The 23,459-nt window shown below is 40.9% G+C and overlaps 1 protein-coding gene and 1 pseudogene across 3 annotated transcripts in view; both read left to right on the forward strand.

Moving 5' to 3' along the window:
* Positions 1–1,469: 1,469 nt before the first annotated feature.
* Positions 1,470–23,459, forward strand: part of Phtf1 (putative homeodomain transcription factor 1) — a 43,829-nt gene continuing 21,839 nt past the window's right edge. The window contains exons 1-7 of one of the 3 annotated variants that reach the window (XM_059266001.1): positions 1,470–1,678; positions 2,500–2,574; positions 3,184–3,240; positions 16,850–16,919; positions 17,989–18,147; positions 21,244–21,400; positions 23,203–23,337. In XM_059266001.1, coding sequence (XP_059121984.1) covers positions 2,530–2,574; positions 3,184–3,240; positions 16,850–16,919; positions 17,989–18,147; positions 21,244–21,400; positions 23,203–23,337 — 623 coding nt within the window. In that variant the 5' untranslated portion in view covers positions 1,470–1,678; positions 2,500–2,529. Of the gene's footprint in view, positions 1,679–2,078; positions 2,225–2,499; positions 2,575–3,183; positions 3,241–16,849; positions 16,920–17,988; positions 18,148–21,243; positions 21,401–23,202; positions 23,338–23,459 lie in introns of those variants that run through there. The other 2 variants (XM_059266002.1, XM_059266003.1) reach the window with 2 other exon arrangements.
* LOC131913390 (small ribosomal subunit protein eS19-like) lies at positions 7,560–7,956 on the forward strand (annotated as a pseudogene).

The following is a 23,459-nucleotide window of genomic DNA, read 5'->3' on the forward strand; positions in this document are numbered from 1 at the left end:
AAGTATTTTTTTAATAAACAAAGTCTGATTTGTCCTTTACTGATGTTTCATCACAAAATGAATAGCACATGGGAGTTCTCATTGCCTCGAACCTGTACTAATAGCCCCCTCCCCCACCTCCTTCTTTGTGCCCTATTATCTTTAAGCTTTTGAAGAAAACTTTGGACTTTTCTTTCCCAAAGAAAAAGGTCAGAGACATCTAGATTGAGGTGCAACTAGTTTTGAAGAAAAATGAAGCTTGCATTTGTGACAGTTATCCTTATTGCTGCTTAAAATCATTTACAAGTGCTTAGACCTGCCTTAAGCGTTTATTTTGGCACTGCAGGTATTTGGGAAAATGCATGGCATGGTAATGAAGATGGTGACTAAGCTGATGTGGACGGGCTGACTATGGGACACAACAAAATGGGCTCTTTCCCTCATTAAGTTTTGGGTGAACTCTATAGTTGAGGTGCTTGTCCTGAAAGCACTTAGTTCTCAGTAGGCATCTCAGGGTATCTCATCCGTGGTTCTCACAGTCATTATTCCATAACACAAGTGAGAATCAATTTCCTAAAATCACTGCAAGTTCATTACTGCAAACAGGGATTGAATGCTATCTGTTTTGGGTTCAAACTTCTGCCTTGTTCAGTAGCATTTAATAAAACACTGAAACATTTTACCAGGGCTCCTGGAAAACAATTTGCTACCGTACCACTAATTTTATTTCCCAAAATACTGCCCACAGCCCAGAAAACCTCTTCTGTGTGTTCAGCAATGAAGACAAATACTTTCGTTATTAATGTTGATTTTAGGTCTTTTTTTTTTTTTTTTTTTTTTTGGTCATTTACCAATTAGTTGGTCGTTGCTTTGAATTACAATGTTCAGCAGTACTGAAGGGCTCAACAGCTTTTAGTTTACCCCTTAACAGTTAAGGGGTAAAAAAGCAGTGGAGACCACTGCCAATGTGTGGGTGAAGTAATTTTTAAAAATTCCTGTGGGTGTTAACATTTTAGTAGGTTTGCATTATGGAAAACTTGCATTTGATACGGTTTTAATGACTTACAAGAAAGCCTATAGGGTGGAGACTGCCTCTTAGTCGCAAGTGACAGCTATTACCTATTATTACTAGCCTTACATCACCTTTGTGCTTTGTGCCCATGGCAAGAACGGCCACAGCTTTAAGTAGAAGACATGGCCTCCGGGAACAAGCCATTAATGGTGCACAAAAAGTACAGAAAAGAGAGCAGCTTAGAAACCCCGTGGGCATACATTTAGATAGTCACATCAGAGTGCCCTTTCTCCTGACCTCTGCTGGAATCACTAACAACAGCCCTACAGCCATTTCCACCGCTGTGGGGAAAGCCGCAGTGCCGTCCGAGCCCCGAGCATCATCCCCTAGGCTCGTGTGGGCACCAGAAAGCCGAAGTCAGAGCGGCTGAGAGCCGAGGGAGGAGTCGCTGAGCCCCAGCCCGCCGCCCGCGTTCCAGGCCGCGCCAATTCACAAGCATTTGTCCATCCACAGGAACGGAGAACTCGTGCGGAGGGCTCGTGGCCCCACTGCTTTCTGCCCTCGTCCACCCAAAGGGACACGGATATGAAGTAACACCACACCAGACACTACAGACCCGCACAGGAACCTCTGGACTATCGGGACCGGCCTCCCGGGGATCGATGGGCTGGGAGGGTCGTTTCTGAGGTGACTTTCCGTTAAGCGTCTAGGGTTACTGGCGGCGCGGCCGGCCGGCGGCCTCCACCTCAGGGAGGCCCAAGCGGCGGGAAGGCGGCCGGGGGCGGAGCCGGAAGGCGGAAGCGGCTGATCGCACCCAGAGCTGGTCGAGCCGCCGCCAGTCCCTCACGGACGACGCGCGCCGCCGCTCCGGCCCGGGGCCCGCCGCTGGCCTCCAGCCCTTGCGGGTGCCGAGGTGGCTGGAGAAGGCGCCCTTCCCGCTGCCTTCCCCCCGTTTCCCAGTTGGTTCCTGGCTTCTCCCGTGGCCCGTTCGGTGGCCGACTAGGTCGGGCGTCTGCGGCGGCAGGCTGCGCTCCTCAGGGCGCCCGGCGCCCGGCTGCCTCAGGGGCTGGGCTGGCCGCCGCGGTCTCCATGGTAACGGCCCCGCCGGTGTCCCGGCCTCTGGGGGAAGATGCGGCCTGCCGGGCCCGCCGCCTCGCCCCCGGCCTCCCCGCCCGGCCGGGGTCACTGAGGAGCGGTGGCCCGGCCGGCAGCCTGCCTGGCAGCGGGCACCAGGTGAGCCGGCTGCGGGAGGGCGCAGGGCGCGGGAGGCCGGCTCGGGGCCTCGCTGTCCCCGCATCCACACTTGCACCGGAGGGTGCAGAGGCTTCTCGGTCTCTGCTGCGCCCATTCCCCCCACCCTCCTCCTCCTCTTCTTCTTTTTCGTCCTGGCGAACAGCCGGAGAAAGAGCAGCTCATGGAGAGGCTGAGAAGCAGATTTTAAGTCATACCCCAAACGGGACAATAACCTTCAACAACTCGACTTACTGAGGCATTTCCTTCGTTTTCAGTGAAATCCCACTCTCTGGCTGGAGACACAGATGGCCTCAAATGAGAGAGATGCCATATCGTGGTATCAGAAGAAGGTAACAGCAGTATTATTATTATTTTGTAAACCATACTTCTGCAGAAAAACTCCCATAAATAATAGTGTTACTTTCCTTAAGTTTGGTGATGTCAAATATTCTTATATTTCAGTTATTCCACATAACTGAAAAAAAATTGATGTGCAGAGTCATTATAAACCCAGTTTCAGGTTCCAGAGGTTGTGAGCTGTAAGTCACCTTTCTCCAGGCTGCATACACAAACTACTGCAATGCTTTGCTTTGCAAATTATCAAACTTAAATTTTTTCTATAAAGACAAAGAATGAAATTCTGCATGGCTCAGATTGCTATTATCGTCTGATTGAGCTGTCCCTTACCTTTTATTCCTCTCTGATACTCCTATTGATATTTTTCTTAGGGAGTGGAAGTATCTTTTAGGTGATCTTTAAAATATTTGAGGTGTTGCCTTTTTACTTTCTAGAACCAGCCCTTTGTTTTGTTTTTGGAAATAGCCCTGGGAAGTATGAATTTACTATGTGAGAAATACATTTTCCGGACAACATATTTCATAGACTCATGGCTCTGTGAGGTTTGACTTAGATACAGAGATTGCCTTTGCATCATTTAAATAGCCTGCTCCTTATTTCAGATTGGAGCATATGATCAGCAGATATGGGAAAAGTCAATCGAACAGACTCAGATTAAGGTAAATTGATTTCTTTGATTCTAGCTTTGTTACTGCTTTAAAGAGAAGAGTGGATCATACTTTTTAAAGAATATGCACTTATCCACCAACTGTGCATTCTTTTATTCTTTGAATTTTATAAGAAAAACAGCAGTGCATGGATAATGATAACGGACAGTTGATATGTGGCTTCAGTAGCAAATGTCCCAGGTAAATAGGAATATGGTTTCTTATCTCTTGTCATATTATATGACAGCTCAGATCCAGTATTGCCAGACTTTTATTAGAAGCTGGAAATACATACTTTTTACAAAGAAATATCCACATTTTTTAAGAGAGTGGTAGTCCTCTTCCTCTCTTCGTCTTTTCTCTCCATCTTTCTCCTCCTCATTAATACAATCACTACCACTGTACCAATCAAATAAAATTCTTATTTGGCCTACATCTAGCCTTTGGCCCCCATTTTTTTTTTTTTCCAGTTACTGGTTTAGAGGCGAGCCTTCCAGTTTTTCAGGTTCTTAAGCTTCTTTGTACATTACCCTTAGAACTGAGCAGAGTCTTCAGCTTCTTCATGATAACCAAACAACCGAGAACTACTGTGTAATTCAGAATGCCAGCTGGTTAATTTGTAATAGTAGAAGGGAGGGTTAAATTTTAGTATCTCATTCACTAAACGGGAACAAGAAATACTAGTGTTGGTACAAATTAGTCATTGAGCGTTTGTTGGGTAGCCATTTGTAATTTGATTTTCTTGAGGAAAAACCTGAAGAAAAGAATATAAATCTAGATCTAGGGTCTCACTTCCTTGGAAAGCGTTCATAAATGCCAGTACATTCTTGGTTTGGGACTTTTTTGAAAAGATCTATTGCAGACCTTTATCATCACTTTAAAAGCATGGGTAAGTACAACCAAGAGTGTTCTACTTATTTAACTTACACTGATCAGACTAGACCTCTGAATCTTTGGTGGGATATAGTTAACCATTATCTGTGTGTTTCTTTATAAGCCAATCACCTAAAAAGCTGTTTGTAGCAGAATCTTCAAAGTTCTTATTAATAAAATCAAACCCAGAGCCAAGTATTGGGGTGAACGCTGGAAGATCAGAGAGACAGAACGAGCCACAGCTAACCTCACCTGGCCAACTTCTCAGCTGATCTTGTTTCCTCAGACTGGAAGCTTCTGTGTCCTCATATCCGAATGGCTCTCAGCTGAACTGTGCTGCTCAAAACCTAAAAGCTTAACCAGCCAAATGCTTAACCAGTCAAATGCTTAACCAGCCAAATGCTTCTAGTTCCTGGTCTTCACACCTTATATACGTTTCTGCTATCTGCCATCACTCCCTGGGATTAAAGGCGTGAGTCCCCATGCTTGGCTGTATCCTTGAACAGATGGATTTCTGCCTCTGGAATGCTAGGATTAAAGGCGTGTGCTACCACTGCCTATCCTAAGTATCTAGTGGCTTTTCTGTTCTCTGACCCCAGATAAGTTTATTAGGGTACACAATATTTTGGGGAACACAATATCACCACAGCTGTTTGAGCTACTCAGTACACAATTAACTTCACAATTTCCTACAGTCCTCCCTTATATTAATGGAAGATGGGGTTCAGATGAATCTCCAAATTTCATTTCTAACTGTCTAAATCTTGTCTACGTATTCTTCTGTGAATTCGGGAAATCAGGTATTGTTTAGTGACCTCTAACCTTGTAATCCTTAACAGGTCCATGTGCTTTTGTCTGGGTTTTGGTTTCCTGGTCCTTAAAAGGATTTTACCTCTTGCTGCAGAGTAAGAAATCTCCCCACGACCAATTTAGGTTTTCTTAGTTCTTCTTTCTGTGCATCTTACCATATGCCTTTTAGTGCACCCTGTCAGAGTTCCTTGTTAACGTGTGTGTGTGTGTGTGTGTGTGTGTGTGTGTGTGTGTGTGTGTGTATTTTGAGAGAAAGCACAGGAGATTGGGAGAATCTGGGAAGAGTTGGAGAAGAGGAAAATATGGTCAAAACATTGAATGAAAAAAAAAAACCTTAAAAAATGTTTTAATATCCTGAAAAAGATAAGCAGTTCCTACTTTCATGGGTTTTGTGGTTAGGATATGTGAAAAAACTATGATTTTTTTTAAAAGGTACTTAGTTAGATTAAACAAACAAAAAAGCTAAATTAAAAGTAAAAAAGGAAAAATTTAAAATGAAAACAAAAAATTAGTATATCAGACCACAGTACTATTTTACTGTGACTAATGGAATAAAGACCTAAACCATATGATTTACTCAGTAGACACAGTAAAAACACTTGACAAAATGTTATGCATTTGTAAAATTTATAATGATGGAAGTAAGAGATGAAGGTAGGTCCCCTAACTTATTAAAGGCTGGAAAAAAGCCTACAGCAAATGTCACCCTTAATGGATAAAAACTGTTTTCCCCATAGTCAAGAAAAAAGCCAAGAATACCTAATTTCTCTATTTTTATCTAATCTAGGGAATTTACAAAAAATTACTAACAGATAAGTTTGGCAAGGTCTTTGGATCTAAGGTTAGTATGCAAAAATCACTGAGTTTCTGTGTATTAGCTATGGTAAACTGCAAGTAAAATTAAGAAAGTATCCCAGCATTTGAGAGGCAAAAGCAGGAGGATTGCCATGAGTTCAGGGCCAGCTTGTGGTGCAGACAGTAAGATCCTGTATCGGAAAAACCAAAGGAAGTGGGCTGCAGAGATGACTTAGCAGTTAAGTGTGCTTTTGTGCAGTCAGGAAGAACTAGAGTTAGAATTCTTACCATTCACATGACAAGTCCAGCAAACAGTGTCTGTTGCTCTAGCTCTGAGGGATCTCATGCGCTCTTCTGGCCTACAGGTTTGCACACAAGGACATATACTCACACACATGCACAGAAATAAGTAAATAAAAAAAAATTCTAATCAGTATAGTATAAAAGATAAAAAATTTTAGGTATGAATTTTGCATAGAAAGTGTAAGACTTTCATGCTAAAACTACACAATGTTTTTCAGAGGTGTTAGAAAGCAACATGTCTCGTTTATGATCTAGAAGATTCAGTATTGTTTAAATGTCAGTTATCTCCCAGTATATTTAATAATATGCCTTCAGGATTCCAGCCAGCCTTTTTTGGTAGGAACTAATAATAAGTTAGCTCTGAAATTAGTATGGATTGCAAAGAATGAAATATTAAAAATAAATTTTAGAAAGTCAGTTGGAAGGCTTATATAATGTGATCTTAAAATTTAGTATGGAACTATGGTAAACAAAATAGGGAAATAGTATTGTATTTGTATGATTGATAGATGGGATAGAAAAGAAAAATCTAGAAATAAATCCATACCTCTTTTGTTTAACTAAAAAATTTTTAGAGTTATTTTTTCATGTGTGGGTGTTTTGTCCACTTCTATGTATGTGTACTACATGTGTACATTGTGCCCACAGAAGTCAGAAGAAGGCATTGGATCCCTTGGAACTGGAGTTATAGATGGTTGTGGGCCACTGTGGCTGTTTGAAACTGAGTCCTCTGCAAGAGCTGGAAGTGCTCCTAACACTGAGCCATCTCTCCAGCCCCTCCTTACCACATTATTGGAATGATTTTCATCTTTTGAGACAGAGTCTTATTATGTAACCCAGGCAGGCATGGGGCTCTCTAGGTAGTTTCAGCTGCCTTTGAATTCACAATCCTCTGGCCTCAGCCTTGTCAACGATGGGACAGATACACTAACCATGCTTTGCTATAAATTTGATTTTAACCAAGGTGCCAATCCTAGTTTTCTTTCTGTTGTTGTGATAAAAACACTTCCCAAAAGCAACATGAAGAGAAAAAAGTTTATCTGGCTTATACTTCAGATCATCACTGAGGAAAGTCAGGACAGGAACACAGGGCAGGAGCTGTGAGGAACACTGCTTTCTGCTTATTGGCTTGCTCACAGGCTCATGCACACCTAGCTTTCTTAAAAAGCTCCAGGTCCACCTGCCCAGGAATGGCACAACCTGCAGTAGGCTGGACTCTCCCACATTAGTCATCAATTAAAACAGATTGGGCCACAGATCACTGGCCGGTCTCTCAGGTGATGCTTCCTCAGATGACTCTAGACTGTGTCAAGTTGACAGCTGAAGCTAACTAGGACAGTGCCAGAAAATTCAATAAGGAAATGATGACCTTTTCAGTCAACAGTGCTGAAACGGTTGGGTATAAACTGTAAACATGATCTTTTATTTCTTTATATAACAAAAAATTGATTATAGATTTAATTATAAGAAATTAAACTAGACTCTCAACTCATGTGTCCAGGCAGCCCTGTCATTCCCTTTCCCCTAGCTGGCAGCTTGCGGGTGGTGTGATGCCTGGAGTTACTATAAAAGATGTTAACCAGCAGGAGTTTGTCAGAGCTCTGGCAGCCTTCAGAAAGTCCAGGAAGCTGAGAGTCCCTGAATGGGTGGACACAGTCAAGCTGGCCAAACATAAAGAGCTTGCTCCCTGTGATGAGAACTGGTTCTACACATAAGCTACTTCCACAGCACAGCATCTGTACCTTTGCTGTGGTGCTGGGATTAGCTCTATGACCAAGATCCACAGAAGACAGGAGAGAAACTGTCAGGCTTAGCCACTTCTCCTGAGGCTCCAAGAATGTGGCCTGCTGGGTCCTCAACACCTTGGAAGGGCCAAAAATGGTGCAAAAGGACAAAGATGGGGGCCACAAGATAACACCTCAGGGACAGAGAGGTCTGGACAGGTGACAGCTGTCAGTAAGAAGCATTAATTAGGACAAAGGATGCTGGATTAATAAATTGCCTCATTCATTTAAAAAATGAAAATAAATTAAACTATAGATTTTTAGAAGAAAATGTAGGAAATCTTGTCACCTTTAAATGGGCAAAAGCTTCTTAGAAACACATCTATGAAAGAAAAATTATAAATATATAGTGATGTATGCCTGTAATTCCAGTACTCAGGAGCCTAAGACAGGAGGATTGTAAGTTCAAGGCCAGCTTGGGCTATGTAGTGAGGCCTTGCCTCACATCAGCAGTCCCTGAATAGAGTCAGGGAGATGACTCAGATAATAAAGGTTCTTTGCCGACAAACTTGCCAAGCTGAGTTCAGTCCCTGGGACACATAGTGGAAAGGAGAGAACCAGCTCTTACAAGTTGTCTTCTTTAATCCACATTCTTGCTGTGGTACCTCAGTAATACAAAAGCATAGACATAAGAAAATGATTAATTGGATTTTAGCAAAATGAAAAGCTTTCACCCCCAAGTATATCATTTAATGAAAAAGAAGATGCAGTCACACACACCTGTTGTCAGACTCCCAGCTACTTGGGAAGCTGAGGCAAGAGAATAGTTTATGCCTAGGAGTTAGAGGCCAGTGTAAACAAAAGAGTAAGACCCCATCTCCTTTGAGATGAGGGGTGGCTACTTTTGGAGAAAATGTGAAAATATTTTCAAATCATATATACAAAGAACTAAGAAAAAAACATACTTAAATAATGGTTAAAGATTTGAACAGGTTGGGCGGTGGTGGCGAACACCTTTAACCCCAGCACTTGGGAGGCAGAGCCAGGTAGATCTCTGTGAGTTCAAGGCCAGCCTGGTCTACAGAGCAAGATCCAGGACAGGCACCAAAACTACACACAGAAACCCTGTCTCGAAAAACAAAACAAAACAAAAAAGACCCGAACAGACATTTTATCAAAGACTAAATGAATAGCCGTTAGGCACATGAAAAGATGCTTTACATTAGTCATCAGGAAAGATGAGATTCCACTGTATCCCTCTTAGAATGGCTAAAATGGAAAAGACCAACCCTACCAAGCAGAGATAGGGAGAAACGAGATTTCAGATAATATTGATTGGCATGGAAAACTGCAAGTTGCTTGATGGTCTCTTAAAAGTTAAATGTATGCCTTTTACATGATTATCTACAAGACAAGTGAAAACAAGCAGCTCTGTTTACAAAGTCATCCCAAATTGGTGAGTGTTGAAACCAGGATCTTATGTCTGTACAGTGGAATGTGTATATACCATCAACAGATGCAGTGTACCTATATAATATGCCCAGTGAAAGGACCTACCCAAGGAAAGCAATTTTACATGATTCTACTGATAGGAAATTTCTAGAAATGTATAAAGATAGAAAACAGATGAGTGGTCGCCTTCTGAAGTCTCTTAGGAACTGGGATTTCTGCAGACAGGCTGTTGTGGTTTGAGTGTCCTTCCCAGGGTTTCGTGTGCTGAAATTTGATCCTCATTGTGAGGTAGTAGGAAAGTGGAAGGTGATTGATCTTACTGTGGTGTTTGCAGATGGGCCTTTGGGAGCTTATTAGGATCAGAATAGGGAGCGTTTACGCTTGCATATACATACCCCTTTCTTTCCATGTGATGCTCTGTGCTGTTTCGAGGTTACCAACAAGAAGGCTGTCTCTAGTTGTAGGCCCCAGGCCTACTCCTCCCAACTGTATACAAATAATCCCCCCTTCTTTATAAAGCTGCCCAGACTTTACAGTACATAATGAAAATTTGACTAATGCATGGTCTCACAGGAAGTTTTGGGGTGATAGTTATATTCTAAGTACTGAGTATAATCATGATTGTATAACAATTAATTGACTAAAACTCATAATTTATCAAAACTATAAATTTCAAATGGATGAACTTAATAGTATATAAATTATACCAATGGTGGGAGAAAATGTGTAGTACACAAAATATTTACATATACTTTACAATATAAATTGTTCTCCAAAGTCTTAATTGAGAGACTATATTAAATGTTTGATATTATTTTAGTAATAAAGATCAATTTATTCTTTCAAAATAAGACTAACCAAGAATATTTTCTGTTACTGCTATTTAACATGCTGCTTGCTAAGATGAACAAAACATGCTAAATGAATATTTTCTTTGTTTGAAATTTTTTTCTAGCTAATATTAAATAGAACTAAAGCTACTATTTGAAAGTGACATAACTATCTCTAGAAAAGAAATGCTAGTGGAGTGCAGAGGCTAATTCAGCTGTGTTTGTTGTTTTATTCTTAGTACTGAATGGTGTGATGAACCTCCTCATTAAAAATGACAGGTTGAATGCATGCCTTAAGCTCTGTGGAGTTTTGTCCTGAAATGTCTACGCTATAGCAGTAAGAAAAAGGGCTCAACTCTGAGGTATGAGAATAGCGGAGGAGGCTCCATTAGATGAGAACTGTCAGTACAATTCCAAAGTTGGGAAGTAGATGGGAAGTGAAGAATGCTTAAGCATCTGAATGTCTGCCGCAGGGAAAGCCAGTAAGAAACAAGAAAAGGCTCTGTGTTCAGTTTCAGTAAATTTAACTAGATTCATCAGTCCGTGTGCTGGTGTTAGGCAGAACTGAAGACAGGACCTTGGAAGCATGTGCATGGTGGCAATAGACCCACCCTCAGACCTTCTTTATTCCATACAACTACTGTCTTTCTCTCATAGACGACAGATTGAAGCTTGCTCTTTGGTAGGCTGATACAGTTCTGTGCTCTATACCAGAAACAAATGTGGGTTGAGTGAAGCCCTAATACCTAATCAAATGAGCCTGGCAGCCAAGCTGTTTACTACTAACGAGGAGGGTGCAATTTCTGCAGACATTAACTGAAGAGAAAAGATGTAAAGATACTGAAGAGTGAAATGGTTGCCGGCCCCTCTGCAGCATGGGCTACTGTTCAGAAAGCTGTACCTAGTGTACTGACTTGAATTTAGCATGTTAGTAGAAATCTGTGCATCTATGTGGACATATAAATGGATAAAGTTCATAAAATATTTGAAACTTAAAAAGAAGAGAAAAGAAGCACAGGAAGAATTGCTTTAAAGAATTAAGATGTTTTGATGGTGCATGACTATTAACAGTACTTGGGAGGGAAGCCGAGGCAGAAGGATTGCAAGTTTGAAGCCAGTTTAGTCTACATACCAAGGCCTTGACCCAAACTGACTAAACAAATGGGAAAAAGACAGTAATTCGTATGTTTATGTAATTAGATACTATAAAATCAAGACTGGATTACGTTCAAGAGATGTATCATATAACATGCTGATTATAGTTCATATATTCTTGAGAAATTCTGAGTGAATATAGTGTTTGTCCCACAAAAATGGTAACCATATGACCTAATAATGAATAGTTAATTCATTCCACAATAAATGTAATAGCTCTTGACAGACTATTATAAACTGAAAATACCATCAGAAGTTAATGCACCTAGCCTGAGTGCCAAGCTTAGCAACACTGACCATAGCAGGGTGTGGACTGTTTACCCTGGTGATGTTATGGCAACTGGGAGCTGTTACTACCCCCTGTCACAAGACAGCATTGTACTGTATATTGTTAGCCTGTGAAGAGATCAAAATGCAGATTTGAAGTATGGCTTCTGTGGAGGACATACTGTTTTCCCATAGTTGTAAAGATGACAATACTTAAATTGAACAGTCTTAAGTTGGGGACCATCTATACATATATATCCTTCAAAACATGTTTACTTGTCACCCTTAAGGAGAAGGCTTACCTATCGTATATCCACCATTCCACTTTAAAAGTAGAACACTTGTAAAAACAATTCGTAAATACAAAGTTTTATCTACCAACTTTAGAAAGTCTTTAAAAAATAACCAAAAAGATGTTATAGATGAAAATGTGGGGCAGGGTTGTATATTGCTCAGTGATAGAGCACTTGCTCACAAATAAAAGAGAAGGAAAAATTGCTCAGAATTAATTTAGTAGAAAAGTTGGGAGAAAAAGTTGCTACCAGACCTCTAAGCAGTATGAGAGAACATGAGAAAAGAAACTCAAGAAGTGGAGCCAGTAAGGTGGCTCAGCAGATAAAGGCTCCTGTTACCTAGTCTGAAGTCCTGAGTTTGTGTCTCAGGTATTACTTTCCTTGAGAACTCTTTCTCTGACTTTTCCCCCAGTTCTCAGAATTGAGTTAGGTGTATGTCATACATGTCCTCCAGTGCTATTCACGCTGTCATTGCTTTTTGTTGTTGACAACATACCCTCTGTTGTTGTTATTTTCTCATCTCTTTAACACAGTCTCTGATAAAGCAACAAAAAAAGGAATGATTTATTTTGGTCATGATCCTTTGGCTCCATTTTTTGGGCTCCTTGTAAAGTCCAATATCATGGAAACAGGAGTATGAGGAGGCGAGGACTCGCCTTGTGGACAGGAACCAGAGAGTAAGGAAGAAAGTTGGGAGCAGTATAACCTTCCATGGCACGTCACTAGAGACTTACTATGTTGAGGCCCCACCTAAAGTTTCCACAACTTCCCCAAACATTGCCACTACAGGTGAAAAAATGTTCAACGTAAGCACATGGGGGAGTATCTCATATTCAAACCACAGTGTGCACAGTGTGTCCTAGGAAGTCAAAGGTTGCTTCCCCTTTTGTGCTTGACTTTATTGTAGTTTTATTCTTTTAGTGGCAATAAAATGAAAATTCAATACACTGGGAAATAGGGAGGAATTACAGGGCTTCACTTACTGTTTTTATTCACGGTTACACATGCAGTCCACTGATGTTGCAGCAGTTACGTCCAGTGTGTTTTATCCTTTCCTTAAGGTGATATGTCAGAGGTTTTGTCCTAATTGCGGTAACCTGCCCAGGGTTTTTTGTAAGGTGCTTCCAAACTTGTGACACGGTATCACAGTTTTGTTAGGAGCTTACTATGGGAGAGGACTCTGCAGAGGTCTAGGCTGCCACATAGGAGTGGCACACTGGGACACTGCAGGGGTGTCCCACTTCCATCCTGCGGTCTTTCCTTGCTAGGATAGAGATTGTGTGGAACAAATGAGGAAATCACTAACAGCCCCCAGGGTTTACTCATTAAAACTTTCCAGGTCAGGCCATATTGTTTGATCTCCAACAAAAACTCCTTTTGCTGTCAGGTACATTTGGTTTCATGTAGCAAGAGCAAGGATGTATAATGATGAAGACTGAGAGTAACTTGGTTTGGATCTCTGGGTCTTGGTTTCTTTAGCTATAAAGTGAGGGCAATAAAGTTTTCAGTCTCACAGAACAGCTATTTGAAGTGTTTGTAAAGTGTCTGACACATGTGCTTCTTTTTCTTTATTTTAAATGCCAACCACAGTTTTCCCACCTCCTCTCCACCCTTGCCTCCCCAGTCCACTCCTCAGAAAGGGGCAGACCTCCCATGGGAGTCAACAAAGCATGGCACACCAAATTGAGGCAGGACCAAGCTCTTCCCCCACTGCATCAAGGCTGAGCAAGGCATTCCATCACAGGAAGTAGGTTTCAAAAAGCCAGCTCATGCACCAGGGACAGTTCCTGGTACCACTGCTAGGGGCCACAAATAGACCAAGCTACACAACTGTCACCCACATTCAGAGGGCCTAGGTCGGTCTAGAGTCCCCGAGCTCCCACAAGCTCAAATCAGCTGTCTCTGTGGGTTGCCCTGTCAGATACTTGTTCCTCTTCCACATGCTGTATAGCCTACAGGATATAGCAGAAAGATTTTCAGCAAAAAGATGGTATAGGGTTTTTGTTTTTATGGTCTTTCTGTTCATCATACATTAAAGTATATGGTAATTTGTAACTTGTTTTGTTTTGAAATAGTTTTGTTATGTGGCACTTCAGGCAAGTCTCAAACTCATGGTTATCCTTCTGTCTTAGCCTCCCAAGTGCTGGGATTCCAAATGTGGGCCACTGTGCCCAGTGTGTTGTTTATTTCCCTTAAGAGCAGTGGTCATGAATTTATTAATGACTTCTTTCCCCTTAGGAAAGAAAAATGATAGAGGAATTCAGGGGCTTGTTCCTGAGAGACCTTCATACATTGCCTTACAGTCTATCTTCTCTTCTGTAGTATACATTCTTTGAAGACAGACCCTGTACTGACTCACTTTTTACTTTATATCTATCCAGGTAGAATGTCTAACATGGAAGATGCATGTTAAGTATTTATTGACTAAGCAGTGAGGGAGGGTTACATATTCTCTTCTTAATGCTAATCATATTTCTCTTAACATAATAGGTAAAGAATGAAGAGAACAAAGACTTGAAGCTCCCATGAATGGGATGGCTACAAGGCCTATTTCTATTAGAGTAAAATATAGTAATATTTTTATTTTGAAATTGTTAACTTTTGAATTTGAATATAATGTTTTATGACAAGCATATATATACACATGTATATATACATATATATGTATATATGTGTGTATGTGTATATAGCATACATGCTTCTTTGGAGTTTTTTTTTCTCTTAAATTACCATATAATTTTATTGTAATTTAGGGTCGTAGGGAATTTTTCTGTATGTGATATCTACAGCCTGTAGTTGAATTGAAATGTAGGGTTCACTTAAAATTGTTTGACCCCATCAATTTAGTTAAAAAGAGCCAAAGATAACTGCCTCTATTACTGTAACCTTGAGATTTTATATTAACTGTGTGTGTGTGTGTGTGTGTGTGTGTGTGTGTTGCATACATATGACTGTGGGTATGTTGTGTTCATGTGTGCATCAGGAGACCCCAGCAGGAATTTAGACGGCTTGCTCTCATTCTCTGACTTACCATCTTGAGAAAGGTCTCTCATTGTACTGGAACTTTGGTATATAGGCCGGGTAGGCTGGCTGCTGAGCTCTCGGAATCTGTCTCTCCTGATGCTGGAGTTACAGGTACCTGCAGCCATGCCTAGCTTTTATATAGGAGCTGGAGACTCAAACTCAGGTCCTTCTGCTCGCAGAGCAAATGTGCTTAACCTTTTACACTAACTTTGGTAGTTAAACGTCTGATTTCAAAACTTGAGAAGTAGCTTCTACAAGTTTTAGTTGAGTTTGAAATTAAAATTCATCTCTTTCTCTCTTAAAGTTTTATTTTGTGTATGAGTATCATGCCTGCATATATATCTGTAAACCACATACATGCAGTGCCTGTCCTTGGAAGCCACAGGAGAGTGCTGGATTCCCTGGAACTGGAGTTGTGGATGGTTGCTGCCATGTGGGTGCTGGGAACTAAAGCCTGGTGACCTGAAAGAGCATGTGTGTGGAGGTCAAAGGACAACCTCAAGAATCAGTCCTTGACTTTCACTTTGTTTGAAACAAGGTTTCTTGTTAGTCATGTGTATGCCAGGCAGTGGGCCTGTAAGCTAGGAATTCTGTCTCTGCCTCCTACCTCACCACAGGAGTGTTGGGGTTATACAGGTGTGTTCTGCATGTGGCTTTCCATTGGTTCTAGAGTTCTGATCTCTAGATTCTCACACTTGAGTGGCACTTAGTCCACTGAGCTATTATTCTACCTAAATTTATCTCTTAAAAGATTAATACAAGTTAGAGAAACCAAAGTTTGAAAGAAAATCAAAAGATAATTTCATAAATATACACTTAATATATGGCAAGGTTATTGTGACTTTCAGATTCTCACTTTGTCTTCTAAAAACAACAAAATAGGAAATGTCATGTCTTTGAAGCAACAGTGGTCAATTTTAGAACTATTAGAAACTTGAGGATGCAACAAAAATTCTCACATTGATCTTAGATAAGTGGACTAACATATAGTAACACGGCAAATTAAACTACTTTAATATGAAATGATAGAAGACCAAGGCCCAAGAAAGCTTTTTATTTAATACTCTGAAACAATGTTCATGGCTAAATTATATAAAGTAGATACATACAGGGGTTTTCTCAAATGGATACATCACAATATTAAGAAATAGGACTGAAGAGGAACCTCTTAGCAGATGATAAATTCCAGGAGTGTCTGGATCTCAGAGAAGAATGCTGAGTGGAAGCTTGCCCAGCAGCTTCCTGAGAGTCTGGTGCCTTGGATGCACCTGATTTTTTTGAGGCAAAGATGAACTTTGGGCCTCAGAAATTAGGAATCGGGTAGAGTTTGCATGCAAAAAAGTTAGACCTCCATCACCCAGCACCTTAATAGATAACAATGCCCTTAGGTAGGAAGCTTGGGATGCTACCTTGGATAAAGTGCATTGGAGAGTCTTCAGGTTAGATAAAGGGTTAACTATAAATCAAGATAATAAAACCCTTTAGCTTAATCTGCAAACTCCCACCCAGAATCCTCCAGCCTGTAACTCCCAAGCAAGGAAAATGTTGGAGGATTCTTTGAGACTCCAGAAAAACCACCCCTGATTATTGACACTTGGCGGTTTTGTAAAGGAGATGTCCAGCCTTAACTCATATTCAACCATGAAGCTGAAGCCCTGAATCTATAAGCTGTACTTAGACAAATTAAAAACGGATGACAATGTGCACATGTAGACAGTTACAGCACACAGCTTGAGTTTCTCCAAGGAATGGGACTCTATGAAGAGCACCCGATTAGGAGATGGGACAGTGGCAGCACCTCAGATGCTTATAGGGTCAGTAGTCACCATACCAAAAGGAAGAAGACAGTTTATCTTTTACTCTTTTTTTTTTTTTTTTTTTTGGTTTTTCGAGACAAGGTTTCTCTGTGTAGCTTTGCGCCTTTCCTGGAACTCACTTGGTAGCCCAGGCTGGCCTCGAACTCACAGAGATCCGCCTGGCTCTGCCTCCCGAGTGCTGGGATTAAAGGCGTGCGCCACCACCGCCCGGCCATCTTTTACTCTTAAAAGAACTGTTTTTCTTGATTCATTTCTGTTTTTGTTTTGTTTTATCATAGGGCTTCAAAAACAAACCAAAAAAAATGGGCCACATAAAGCCAGACTTGATTGATGTTGACTTAATCAGAGGTGAGTTGGAAAATTGATTTGTTTTTTTATATACATATTACATATTTTCATTCTTTTCCTTTCCTCTCACAACTTGACAAACTAGAGTCACCTGAGAAGAAACCTCAATTGAGGAGTTACCCCTGTATCAGATTGACTTGTGGGCATGTCTTTGGGGTATTTTTTGATTAATCATTGATGTGGGAGTGCCCAGCTCCCTTGAGAGATGCCATCCCTGGGCAGGTGGTCCTGGCTGTATAAGAAAGCAGGCTGAGCAGCCAAGGGAGCAAGCCAGTAAGCAGCATTCCTCTGTGGTCTCCGCTTCAGTTCCTGCCTCCAGGTTCCTGCCCTTAGTTCCTGCGTTAGCTTTCCTCAGTGATGCACTATAAGGGATAAGGTGAAGGAAACCCTTCCATCTCCAAGTTGCTATTGGAAGTGCTTCATCACAGCAATAGAAACCAAACTAGTGCTCTTCCCCAACCCCATCCTTTCCTCTCTTCCTCCTTCCCTCTCTTCTTCCCTCAGCTCTCCCCTTCCCCTCCTTTTTGTGTCCCCCCTCCACCCCACACACAGCTTCAAGCTCAATCTTCCTACCTCAACTTCCCAAGTACTGGGATTGCAGGAAGTTCACCTCACCTCGTTTGTTATTATGTTATTTCATTCTGGTGCCATAGAATAGTTTTAGGTATGTTCCATATATTGTGGCATAATTACTTTTAAAAGTAACCTTTCTCCATTATCATTCAAGGTTTTGCACTTTCTTCCTTTGCTATAATGCTTTGGGGTTATATAAATAGCATGGTTTTAATAAAGGCAAAAGGGAGATGCTTTGGAGATTGTTGTTGTATCATTAAGAAGAATGTATTGTTTGCCATTCAGGTGAGCCTGACTTGTTTTGAGCACCTGTCCTTGTGCCTGAGGTGAGAGCATCTTAGAAGTCTTGCCAGCACCTTAGCTGACCAGGTCATGTGCTGATTTTTACCCCATGCCCCCATTCTAATGTAAGGTGACAAATGGCCATCAGTACAGTGCATATACATGTTTCTTATGCATTTTAATAAATGTTTATTTTTTTATTGACTGTTTAAAGGCTCAACATTTGCCAAAGCCAAGCCTGAGATTCCATGGACATCTCTCACTCGGAAGGGGCTCGTTCGAGTGGTGTTTTTTCCGTTGTTCAGCAGTTGGTGGATTCAGGTTACCTCTCTCAGAATCTTTGTTTGGTTGCTGCTGCTTTACCTCATGCAAGGTAACTCAAGAATGGAATAAACTATGATGATTACTTTTTCTATACTTAGAGGAGACTTACTGTACTCTCACCCTTTCATTTGAGTCTTTAAAGCAGGCCTTTACCTTTTCCACTTGCAATTATTTTTCCTTAAGACATTTTTAATGCCACCCTGGATAGGTGGCATAACCTTAGTTAGGGTTCCTGTTGCTGCAATGAAACACCATGACCCAAAGAAGGTTGGGGAGGAGAGGGTTTGTTTCAGCTTACATGTCCACATGGTAGTCCATCACTGAAGGAAGTCAAGACAGGAACTCAGAGCAGGAACCTGGAGGCAGAAGCTGATGCATAGGTCATGGAGGGGTGCTGCTTACTGGCTTGCTCTCACTGGCTTTCTCAGCCTGCTTTCTTATAGAACCCAGGACCACTGGCCCAGGGTTGTCACCATTCACAATGGGCTGGGTCCTCCCCATCAATCACTAAGAAAATGTCCTACAGCAGGATCTTATGGGGGCATTTTCTTAATTGAGGTTCCTTCCTTTCAATAACCCTAGCGTTTGTCAAGTTGATATAAAACTAATCACCATACTGGATATACAGGTATATAAAATAAATATATAAACCAAACATTTACTGGTAATCAGAAAGAAGAGATGGAAAGTTGACTCAGTGGTTAAGATTACTAGTTCAGTTCCCAGCACCCACCTGGCAGCTTACAACTATTCACATCTCTGTGGACAGCAGGCATAATGTGGCAAAAACATGCAGATAAAACATTCATACATATAACAAAATAAATAAATATAAAAATTCTTTTAGCCAGGCATGGTGACCTACACTTTTAATCCCAGCATTCAGGAGGAAGGAGCAGGTGGATCTCCATGAATTCATGGCCAGCCAACTATAGTTACATGGTGAGACCCTATCATAACCCCAACCCCCCCAAAAAAACACCCTCTGCAAAAAAACAAAACAAAACAAAACAAAAAAACAACCAAAAAAAAAAAAAAGAATTAAAAAACCCAAGGAAAAGAAAAGAAAAAAAGTCAGAAAGAAATTTATTTTAAAACAATTCTTGCCAGGCGGTGGTGGCGCACGCCTTTAATCCCAGCACTTGGGAGGCAGAGGCAGGCGGATCTCAGTGAGTTCGAGACCAGGCTGGTCTACAAATTGAGTTTCAGCACGGCCGGGACTGATACACAAAGAAACCTTGTCTTAAAAAATCAAAAAAACAAAAAACACAAAAACCAACCAGTTCTTTGGTGGGTGTATATATACATATAATAGTTGTACATGTTTAATTTTATATAATTAAGACTTGCCCATATATATATAATATAAATATACAAATATAAATATATATTATATAAATATTAGAAAATATTTTTATTTATTTGAGAGTTTCATATACATATGTAGTTTGATCCTATTTCTCCCTTTGTTAACTCCCTCTGGACCCCCTTCCAACTTCATGTCTTTCTTTGTTCTTAAAACCCACTGAATCCAGTCCAGCCTTTGCTGCCTTTATTGCCTGGGCCTGGGGCCATCCACTGGAGCACAGGCAAACTTAGTTTTGGTTAAACCACCACTTCACCACATCCTCTCTCCTGTCTTTCCCTCACCTCTCACCTCTCCACTGCACAAACCTTTAAGCCCCTCCCCTCGTTCATATTGCATGTGGTCTATTGCCTCCTCCAGTTAAGACCTCTTTCCTCTCCCCTCCGATGCAGAGATGAATTGTTAAATCTCTGGAAGGTTACAATGAAAAAGTAAAGAGGATGGTGATAGGAATGAGAGAAAGAAGAAAAGATGCAGGAATAAGAGGGGAAGTATGAGGTGTGGCTGAAGAGCACATGGAAAAATGCCCCAGTGTAAACTGAGTGGACAAACACAGATAGCAGGCCTGAAACCTAATTGAGCAATATGCAGCCAGCGTGAGACACATCTGAAGAGTAGATGTTCAGTAATAGAGAATAAGGAATTAAAGAATGCCCAGATGAAATTTGTATGTGAATCGTGCTTGCTTTCTAGAGTTTATAGAGAATCTATCTGTATTCACAAATCAGCAGGGATGTAGTTAGTGAATACTCTGCTGTTACCATGTTGGAGTTAGGGTTCTCTTTGAAATTCAGCCTTGGTAAGAATTTGTAGAAGATTCATCCAACAAGGATCTTTGTCCATTGAGTTAGTGCTAACTTTTTTTCCACAAGCAACTAACTCTCAGTAACATGAAAGTTACCATACATTAAAGGTTAGAACTATAAAATTGTCTGTAGTGGAAAGTTCTATAGATAATTTTGATATTACCCTATTTTTCATTTTTATTTATTTGAAAATCTCATATACACAATGAAAAGAAACAATATAGCATGGTAGTTAATTCCTGGGTTCAAATCCCAGCTTTGGTAGTTGCTTTACAGATATCCTTGGGCCTTGGGAAATACTTTTCCTTTGAATTGAATATTGTTCAGAACTGTCTTCTTTGGAGCTAGAGAGATGACTCAGCAGTTAAGAGCTCTTGCTGCTCTTCCAGGGGACCCAGGTTCAGTTTCCAGCACTCTTGTTGGGCAGCTCACAACTACCTGTAACTCCAGCTTTGGGGGATCTCACACACACACACACACACACACACACACACACACACACACACACACACAGAGTTTCTCTCTCTCTCTCTCTCTCTCTCTCTCTCTCTCTCTCTCTCTCTCACACACACACACACACACACACACACAGAGTTTCTCTCTCTCTCTCTCTCACACACACACACACACACACACACACACACACACACACACACACACAAATAAGTAAAAATAAATCTTAAAACTCCTAAAACTAACTGCAGCATGTGGCATCTGGTTATCCTGTGGTGGAAGCTCATTAGGGATGTCTGGATTATCATGCTACCAGTTTGCAAAAATACTTCCAGTAGGTTGTTTTTCACTTACCCAGCAATCTGTGACTTTAATTTTTACTCAGTTAATGTCCAAGTGCATGATATTCTAGGAAATTATTTACTTTTATTAGTTCTTTTAGAAATGACAGCTTGTGGAAGTAGCATGTACAGTTACTAGAGCATGCTTTTTAATGCTTTGCATTTTCAATCCTCTACAGTCACAGCGATCGTGTTGTATCTCATGATGCCTATTGTGAACGTGAGTGAAGTGCTTGGACCGTTGTGCCTTATGCTCCTCATGGGAACTGTCCACTGTCAGATTGTGTCGACTCAGATAACGAGGCCATCAGGAAACAATGGCAGTAGGAGAAGAAGGTAAGGGAGAGGTTGATTGGAGCTTCCTTTTTGTTGCATATTTGACTTACTAATGAATGCTGTTCTCTTTTCCCCTCATGCTAAGAAGCCAGATTAACTTTTTAGTTTCATGTGACCTTTTGCACTCAGTACAGTATGTTTAAAAGGAAAATTACTACTTTTTGTTGACATTTATTTTAATATTTTATTCAAACATTATTTTGAAATGTTTTATTTCAAAACCAGTAATGGTTTTGAAAAAGCACATTCTCTGGCTGAGGTATAGATATGTAAGTGTAGGACACTTGCCTAATATGAACATGTGGGAGCCCCTGGGTTCTTTCTGCATCCTCCTATGAGAAGAGAGAGAAGAGGCAAAGGAAAGGGAGAGAAACATTCTCTCTCTCCTTTTCTTTTCTTTCCTTTCCTTTCCTTTCCTTTCCTTTCCTTTTCTCTTCCTTTCTTTCTTTCTTTTTTTTTCTTTTTTGATTTTTCAAGGCAGGTTGTAGCCCTAGCTGTACTAGAATTTGATCTGTAGAGCAGGCTGTCCTTAAACTAAGAGATCTGCCTGTGTCTGCCTCCCAAGTGCTGGGATCAAAGGTGTGTGCCACCACTGCCCAGCTGAGAAACATTCTCTTTATAATTCGACTGGTGGTGGTGTATGGTGGCACACACCTTTAATCCCAGCACTGGGGAGGCAGAGGCAGGCGGATCTCTGAGTTTAAGGCTAGCCTAGTTTACAGAGAGAGCTCCAGGACAGCTAAGACTACACAGAGAAAGAAACTCTGTCTCAAAAACAAACAACGACAACAAAAGAATTGTGAAAATTTACTGTGGATAAGGATTACAGCACATTGGGTTAACACTGCCAACATTTTGACCTGTTTTTCAAAAAGAATGTGTAATTGAAACCTGGCCTTGTGGTACATGCTATATCTTAGCACATGGAAAGCAGAGACAGGAAGATTGCTTCAGGTTTGAGGCCAGTCTGGTCTGTGTAATGAGTTCCAGGCCAACCTGACTTATAGTAAGAACCTGTCTTAAAAACAACATACAACACCCCAAGCCAATGTTTTGATTGTTGAGCTATGGACTCTGTTAGACTTGTGTTGATTGTGTGGTGGTATATGGGGTTTGGAGTGGCGACGTTCTCTTAGTAGGCTCAGTGTCAGCTTCCAGGTTGTTTGCTCTTTCCTCAGACTATTTCTAGATTTCTTTACTTAGGCAAATAATAAATAAGACATTGACATTGGGTTCAGTGAATTTCATCAAGTTTATTTTTCAATGTTATTTTTAGAACATTTGCTTTTAAAGAGATTCCCTATAAATTTAGTATTTTCCAAAGTAATCAGTCACTGGGCTGTGTCTCATTGATTTATTGGGGGGAGTCTACAACAGAATCGGTTGTGAATCATTTAACAGTGTAGAATGTTAATGGGAATGATAGGTGCCATTACTGGTTGTTTCCTGATTAAATGTGCTGGTGGGTAGACAGCTAATGTACATGGAGAGAAATGCTATCATCGGGCTGGTGTGGAGGGTGCCTGAAGAGGCTCATGGCCACACATTGATTTTTCTGTTCTTCCTCTGGACTGTAGTTCCATTTCTTCAGTGGCTGAACAAAGTGATAGCATAGGACTTTGATCTTGAATCTGCTTTGTCCTTAAATCAGATATGTCCTATAGTAGTTTGTCCTTGGTGTAGGAGGCTAACTATGTTTGATTTCAGGAAATAGTCTGTTACCATAATTTTTTGAAGGTTTATTATGGACATAAATAGAAAAGGTCTTGAATAATCTAAAATTATTGAAATATTTTTTGTAGAAAATTACGAAAAACTGTAAATGGTGATGGGAGCCGAGACAATGGAACTAACTCCCCTGATAAAGTCAGAGCCGTAGAAACTCTGGAATCTGCACCCAGTGTTGGTGGGTTTTGGGGGACTCTCTTTGGCAACAGGTGGGAGTCTCTTTTATTGGAATTTGTACTTGATTTTGTGTTCACCTTAGTTAAGTTTGCAGGATCTATATCATAATTGGCCATAAATGTAAAGAGTGTGAGCTTGGTGTGATAGTTCTGTG

Source organism: Peromyscus eremicus, chromosome 6, assembly GCF_949786415.1.
Source record: "Peromyscus eremicus chromosome 6, PerEre_H2_v1, whole genome shotgun sequence".
In the NCBI taxonomy this organism is placed as follows: Eukaryota; Metazoa; Chordata; class Mammalia; order Rodentia; family Cricetidae; genus Peromyscus; species Peromyscus eremicus.